The 7,787-nt window shown below is 39.7% G+C and overlaps 1 protein-coding gene across 2 annotated transcripts; it reads right to left on the bottom strand.

Annotated features, from left to right (window-relative positions):
- Positions 1–3,549: 3,549 nt before the first annotated feature.
- On the bottom strand, positions 3,550–7,423 carry LOC116208413 (receptor-like serine/threonine-protein kinase SD1-7). Of its 2 annotated transcripts, XM_031541829.1 has the most exons (8): positions 7,107–7,423; positions 5,792–6,885; positions 5,551–5,664; positions 5,239–5,432; positions 4,945–5,155; positions 4,627–4,864; positions 4,397–4,547; positions 3,550–4,321 (listed from the first exon to the last, which is right to left on the bottom strand). In XM_031541829.1, the coding sequence occupies exons 1-8, from the start codon at positions 7,304–7,306 to the stop codon at positions 4,019–4,021; spliced, it is 2,505 nt and encodes an 834-aa protein (XP_031397689.1). In that variant the 5' UTR covers positions 7,307–7,423; the 3' UTR covers positions 3,550–4,018. The 2 variants fall into 2 exon arrangements, with proteins under 2 accessions (XP_031397689.1, XP_031397690.1); XM_031541830.1 differs by lacking the exons at positions 5,551–5,664; positions 5,792–6,885; positions 7,107–7,423 and having other exon boundaries at positions 4,945–5,181.
- Positions 7,424–7,787: the final 364 nt, after the last annotated feature.

Raw genomic sequence — 7,787 nt, 5'->3', positions numbered from 1 at the left:
TGTCATAAACGAGAGGGGAGTGGGTGGGCATGCGTGGGAGGTTCCGGGTTCGCACCGAGCAAATAACAAAGAGACGGAGAGGGATCCAAGCCAAAATTAATTTTGATTTTTTGAAAGGGCGTTAAGTCCCTCTCTGTGCATTAGCGAGGCAATATTTAAGATTTATTATTATTATTATTTCTCGCCATTTGCGATATCCCTTGCTATAGCGAGGGTTTTGCGAGAGAAATACCCTTGCCAATCCCTTGCTAGATTAGCGAGGAATATCTCCCTCGCTAATGTGAGGGATTAGCGAGTAGCGAGAGATTAGCGAGGGATATAAAGCCGAAAGTAGGGGGTTTTAGTGTCACTTTTCGCTTTCCGTTTTTGTCCTCTCTACTCTATCTCTAATCAACTGCCGCTTGGAAATATGGCCTCCCGAAAATTCTGCTTGGAAATGGTTCGCATAACTGCCACAAGATAACCAGCTAAGCCCCCCACTCTTCCCAAAAGACAAATAATAATAATAATAATAATAATAATAATAATAATAATAAACCACTTCCCCATGTCCCTCTGCTATTTATTCATGTTTTTCATTTGACTCCACCTCTGCCATAAACATCTGCTTCTGAGGTCGCCATTTCAATTTACTGCCTTCACCATCTTCTCTACGGGTCGGCATATGAAAGGTGAACTATTAAGTTTTTTACCTCTTCTCCTTTCCTCGTATATTGTTGTGGTTTCTACTCTTTGCCTCTCTTTACGTTCAAATAATCATACATGTTCAAATAATCATACATATTCGAATTCGAGTGGCACCCTACAATCATTTTCTTTTTTTCTTCAAAATAAAGGAACTACTTACTTGCTGCATCCGATAATGCAACAATAAAGAGCGTTTAGTTCATGAGAAGTCACTTGCTTAAAGAGGAATCCTAGAGTAACACTATCTTGAAATAATAAACACTTGATCCTACAATCACGCTTCAAACATACAAGAAATGGTCCCGCTGGAGATTTCGGTTGACGTGCTCCTGCTGGAGATCCATCTAGGTGCAGACGAGAAATGAATTGGCGAAATTAACCATCGAACATTCGTCTAATAGGTGTACGTCGACTTGCACAAACATTAAAAGGTCCGGATGCTGGCACTACATGTTTTGTAGTATTTCCTTTTATGCTGAAAAGGTTAATCTTATACGTTTTACTGTGCGCGCATAGCGCGAGCACGTCATCAGCTTGTGTACATATATATATATATATACATAGATGGATATATATATATATATAGATATTTGATTGTGAACTAGAATTTATGAATTATATCTCTGTTTAGGAGAAAAAGTAATATATAGTTTTACCTAAAATTGATGAAAAAAATCTATATGCACTGACATTCCTTTCGCTCTACTCTACGATAAAATAGTTCAATTTTCATGAATGATAACTTCAGGCGTCACTTTTTCTATCTCCTCCTACTTTGTATTATACTAGACTCATTTAGTGCTAATTGATCTATTTTTATTGGAAAAAGAGAAACACATAAATTAAATAGTGTCTTGTCCTAACAGTGTGTGGTAAATTTCCTTTGTAAAGGAAAAATATGAAATCGAGAGGAATTTTGCAATATAACAAAACAGTCCGAATCGGTGTGTCTTTTACATGGGCCCCACTTTCTGTCATTTTCCTTTGGGTCGTGAAAGATAAGCCAAACATTGTGGACGGACACTTTCATGTAACTGATTTCTAAGTTCTCTTCCCACCCACCAAACCCACGGGAAAATTCATACATAACTGATTTCGAAGTTTTTTTCCCACACACCAATAAGCTTGATAATAAAAAGATATTTCCGAGGATTAACTATTTTAAATAGCATAAATTTTACACTTTGTATCATTTCTAATAAGACTTTTTTTTTAAATAGTAATTTAAAATTACTAACAGTATACTAATGGTAATACTAATGGTAATTCAATTCAGGAATAAGCTAAGGGAAAAAATTATATAAAAGAAGAGAGCATAATATAAGTCCTGAAAAATCCAATATTGTTAAGATTGGCAAGATAATTTTTTATCTTCAATATTGTCACGATTCATATGATATTACATCGTATATTATGTTAATACATACATAAAATTGAAGAACTCAAAAATTCTAAAAAAGTTTATATATGATAAAAAAGTAAAAATTTGAAGAATTCACCTTTGGAAATCTAATTATAGGCATACTAAAATAAACTGGCTTGCATGCGTGTGAAAAATTGAAGAACTCTAACAGTTGCAATATTTTTCCGAGGCCAATTGATCACATTTTACGTGTGGTATATCCATTATTTAGAACGTATCATATAGAATATAATATATATATATATATAGCACATATAAAATAGATATATAAAAAAATATGATTTGATATACTGTTTGAAAAGTTAATATATAATACATCATATCTATGAAAATACAATCTAATTTGTTTTATGAAAAGCTTATTACATGATTTATTTTATTTTGGCCTTCTCATAAAATATGTATAATTTTAAAAAATTCAAAAAAAAAGACATCCCATAAATCTAATTCTATATGTTTTGAAAAATATGAAAATTCTTTTTTAAAAAAAAAGCTTAAAAGTTCAAGAAAATAAAGACCGGTCTCACAAACTATATTTATATCTTTTAAAAATTTTAAAAATAGAAAAATTACAAAGCTAAAAAATCGAGAAAATAAAGAACGGTCTCACAAATCTATATATATATATATATATATGAAAAAATTATTTTCTATAGAAAAACTATAAAAGACCGAGTAAATTACTAAGTGTTTTGAGGTTATCTCACCGGGTCAACCATACCAGCCTGAGTTTTATTGTTGTACTAAGCCGAGCCTTAATGAGCCCGAGCCCAAGTCCGAGCCTCCATTTTGTTTGAGTTGAAATCAAGCTTGGATATTTGGGCTAAGCTCACGAGCAAATAAATGAAGCCTCCTAAATTCAGGCTCACCTCTGGTCGTGCACAACCCGATCGGCTGCAAAAGTCAAATGCTAATATATATATATATATAATTTTGGTGCTTCAGTTCAAATATATAAGATAAGGCATATATTCCATTTCATTTATATATATATATATTTGTATATATATATTATTAGGGGGTATTTAATTATTAGATTTGTAAATCTTATGATTCTAGAATTCAATTTTACTTTTCGATCTATTCCAAAATACTCGATTTTTACTTCATTGCCTTTATGCACTTGAGATGTGTACGTAGAATTATTGTTGAATAAATAATAGATCATGATGTAATTAATAATTTTAACTTTTAGAGCAACATTACCCATTCAGCCAAAAGAACTTTTAGAGCAAACGGATATGATGATCTCAAAGTCTCATTAACCTTATATTCCGTCAAAAAAGGGTCAGGTTATGAATGGCAGAGCCGCGTTGATAGGGATACCTGGGCACGGCAGTTTTGTTCATGGAATTCCAACCGGCCAGCCTTCCAAGCACAAACAAATGGGTCGAAAAACATTGAAATCCTTTATATGAAAACGAATTGCGTCAAACTGCCAAAAAATCCGATTTTCTCATAGAAGTATGAAAGTTGCAAGATTACATCAGAGTAGATGTTGAGGTGTCCTGCATTCAGTTGGAAACCCGAAGACCCAACTCAAGGACCCGGAGGAAATGAGGTAGGATCAACCGGATGAAACAAAATTGAGGAGCAAAATCTTAGGTCGATCCACAATCACGGGGCCAGTGACTGCGGTCGCGAATTGTAGACTCCGGACCACAGAGTCAAGAGGCTAAAATGTGCAGATGACCGAGGTCTAAAATGGATGACCGCAGTCAAGTACAGCGTTGGTGCGAAACAGGCAGTTTTGATGCGATTTCCCAAGTCGAGCAACTTCCATTTCTTGCGGGAATTCTTGTAACTTGTTTTCTATTTTAAATGGGATATATTTTCTAGAGGATTTCGAGATATATTTCGAGAATAATTTGGGGTCCCGCATGTACACATCCTGGAAGAAAATTGAACTCAACGAGCTTCAACAACAGTAAGGGTCAAGTAGTTTACTGAGTTGGTTCCTTCATTTGATGAGGAGGTGTCGGCTCTGCCTGGTTTCCTCCTGGAAGCGAAAGAAGGCTGCTTCGGAGAAGAAAGCCTCACGTTGTTCCCCAACATGAACACAACATCAGACATGGTCGGCCTATCCGTGGCGAATTCTTGCACGCACAGCAGCGCGATCTGGATGCATCTTAGGACCTCCTCGTCATACATATTGGCCATTGATGGGTCGACAATGTCCAAGCACGATCCTTCTTTCCACAACTCCCAAACCTGTAACAATTTGATATTAACAATTAGTTCCAATGCCAATCGATCGGTGATTCAGTACATGCATGGCTCTCTTACATGGCCAACGAGATTACAAGACGAATTCTCGTGATAAAAGCTGCTATTTCTTTTCCCAGAAATGATCTCCAACAGCACGACTCCGAAACTGTAAACATCAGATTTTATCGAAAACAACCCCTCCATCGCGTACTCTGGTGACATGTAACCGCTGTGGCAGCAAAATGGATAGTTTAGATATAGGAGAGGGTATGAACTTCTTCCGTCATTAACGCATCGGAGATACTTACTACGTCCCTACAACTCTTCGAGTATTTCCTTCAATCTGGTCCCCTCCGCATATCCTAGCCATGCCAAAATCAGAGATCTTTGGGTTCATTGAAGCATCGAGCAACACGTTGCTCGTTTTCAGATCCCGGTGGATGATCCTCAACCTTGAATCCTGGTGCAAGTACAACATCCCTCGAGCTATTCCATAAGCGATCTCAAAACGTTTTCTCCAGCCCAGAAGAGACCTCTTCTGTTCATCTACAGATTGAGTAGCCAAAGAGCGTCATCGATTTATATATTAGAAAAATACATCTCTTTTAGATAGGAAGATGATTTACCGAAAAGAAATGAGTCCAAACTTTTATTTGGCAGGTATTCATAAATCAACATTTTCTCGTCTTCTTCGATACAGCAGCCTAGTATCTTCACAAGATTCCTGTGCTGCAGCCTAGCAATCAACGTGACCTCATTCTTAAACTCTTCAATTCCTTGGCCCGAAGATTTCGACAATCTCTTAACCGCTATTTCCTTTCCATCATCAAGTACTCCCTGCAAATTAAATTAAAATCACCATTCTGTTCAGGTAGAAAGATTTGTAATGAAATTCAGAATTTTATGATGAACAGAAATACCTTATAAACGGAACCAAATCCACCTTGCCCGAGCTTGTTGATGAAAGAAAAATTGTCCGTGGCAGTGGCTATGGTGCTTAGATCAAAGAATGGCAAATCTGAGGTTCTGCTGTCATATTCCAGGACGTGCCTACTCCGAGACTCATCATCCCCATGATGCGCCACACTTAGGGAAGCAGAAGGCCTTGCTCTCCCTGATTTTGAGACACAGTTAAATTGAATGAACAGAATAAAGCAATGTTCCAGTGCAGTTAGCTTATCGGTCTCGGATAATTTTCATGTAGGGAAGCTAAGTAAATTCAACTCACTTACGGTGCCTTTTCTTCACTATAAACAAGATGATCAGCAACACCAGAATCACGCCGGCAGATACGGTTGCCCCAATTAACCACTTCCGGGGAGATCGTTTCTTCTCTGTGAAACGAGCTGGCCAATGCGATAGAGACATATAAGAGCAAATGGCTTTGATTATGGGCGTTTCAAAGATCTTTGCCAATCTATTGATATAATGTGATGACAAAAAGTTTTTAAGTATATGTTAGCTCAGAAGTACCTAAAACGGCTGCATCAACTCGTACATATAAGTCCTGTCCAATATCTGAAAATGTCCGTATATCCAGCAGATCATCGTACCATGCCAAGCACCCAGAGCCTCCATTGCTCTCATCAGCACTTGTGTAGGCTGTGCAGGAGCAATTCTTCAAGCACTCCTGCGCGCACTCTTTGAGGCTCAAGCTCATGTCTGCATGAGCCCGGGAAGTGTCGGGGACCTTTACGAGGGCTACCTTAACGAATCCTTCACCACTCCTGCACGTGGAGACTCCAGGGGTCCTCTTGCATCCACCAGACCCGTCCCTGAGGAACCAATCTGCCGGCGACCTGGGCTCGAACCCAGGGAGACAGGTGCAGAAAAAGCGGTTCGTGTTGTATGGGTCGCAGTTGCCATAAGGTCCGCAGGCCCCGTAGTTGTCGCACTGCTCCACTGGGGCAGCCCAGAACTGGATCCACCGGCCAGTGCGGTCGTGCCACGTAAACTGCTGGAGAAGGCCTGATGGTTCCATCACCATCCTTGCGATGATCGAGGAGTTCCTTACCTTGTGCACAACTGAGATCTCTTCCTGGTCATTAACAAAGCTGACGTTCAAGATGTCAGGGTTAGTCATCTGGGGCACGCCGCTCCAACGGAGGCCTGTCCATGGCCCTGACCTCCACCGTGGCACCCCGTTCTGGTAGAGAAATAATTGCGGGTAACCCCTCGGGTCCATCCTGTATGTGAAGTTACCCTGTCCTGGGTCATCCTTGGACTTCCAAGAATTCAGGGACCAATACAAGCCGGTTCTCCGGTCCAGCCCGAGTTTCATGAAAGGCATCTGGGTATCTGTTGGATGATCAAAACTCTGCCACAGCACACGGTTGCTGAGCCTTTGGAGCAGGATGAAGTTGCCTGAGTCTTGTAGCTGAGCAGCGGTGGTTTTGTCTGAAATTGTTGTCGACATATTCGTGGACCAAAGGGGTGAGCTTCCATTACTGCAACAATGGAGGACAAGGTCTCCACTGGAGTTGATCGAGAGAACCCCGGAGGTATCATTGACTGGTCTGTCTCTGTTGGCGACCCAGAAAACTGTCTTCTCACTAACATTATTATACCTGTCGAAATACAAAAGCAGCACAAATCCCAGTGAATGGTTTTATACAGTTTGAATTCGTGCTAGAATCATGGATCGGACTGAACAAAAATGGCCATCATGTTCGCAAAACCAGAGACCTTCAGAGCTTATGCTCTGTTACCATGTCAGGTTACAGATTCTCCGGACAGATTAAATTGGATATATAATTACTATCAAGGAAAAGAAATATTTTGATGGTACCAAGTCCCGATGAAGCGGCGCGTAGAATTCTCAGGGCTGAAGAATCCGAACGCAAAGATTTTGTTCTCAGAGAGCAAAACGTCGCCATCACGAAGTGGGATGCTCTGGGTAATTGTGTTTAAGGTTTCGCAGTGGGATCGTTGGAGGAGCAGAAGAAGAGTGTGAAGGGAGAAGAGCGTCATCCGTATGGAAGCATCCATGATTTCATCGCGGCAATTTAATGAATTCTGACCATTTAAGAAGAAGTGAAGGGAGTCGACGCACCATCTCCTCCTCCTTGCGGCAAATCCAAGAGGAGTCTGTCAAGACCCTACAATAATTCATGCGGACAAGCAATGACATCGACGGAACTCACCAACGGACCGACTATTCTAATGTTTGAGTGGGACGTGATGGAATAGGTCAATTAGGAAAATGGAGGAGACTATATGGAATATCTACGCAGAGCCCATTTTTTCCCACCAGTGGGGCCCATACATTTGACATAAACATCCCAAGAACCCCTTTCCGAAATCGTATTTGTCAGTGCTCTGCTCTTCCAATGGTTTCGACTCTTACACTTGAAATTGAAGCCTATCCACTAACACCGTATTGTGCCGACGACGTTTTGATAAACTTGTTGACTCTTTTGTTCCGTAACAAAGTATAATTAATTTAACTTAACTTAATTTTATTTTTCAT

Source organism: Punica granatum, chromosome 5, assembly GCF_007655135.1.
Source record: "Punica granatum isolate Tunisia-2019 chromosome 5, ASM765513v2, whole genome shotgun sequence".
Lineage (NCBI taxonomy): Eukaryota > Viridiplantae > Streptophyta > Magnoliopsida > Myrtales > Lythraceae > Punica > Punica granatum.
This window is presented reverse-complemented; position numbering and strand designations above follow the sequence as displayed.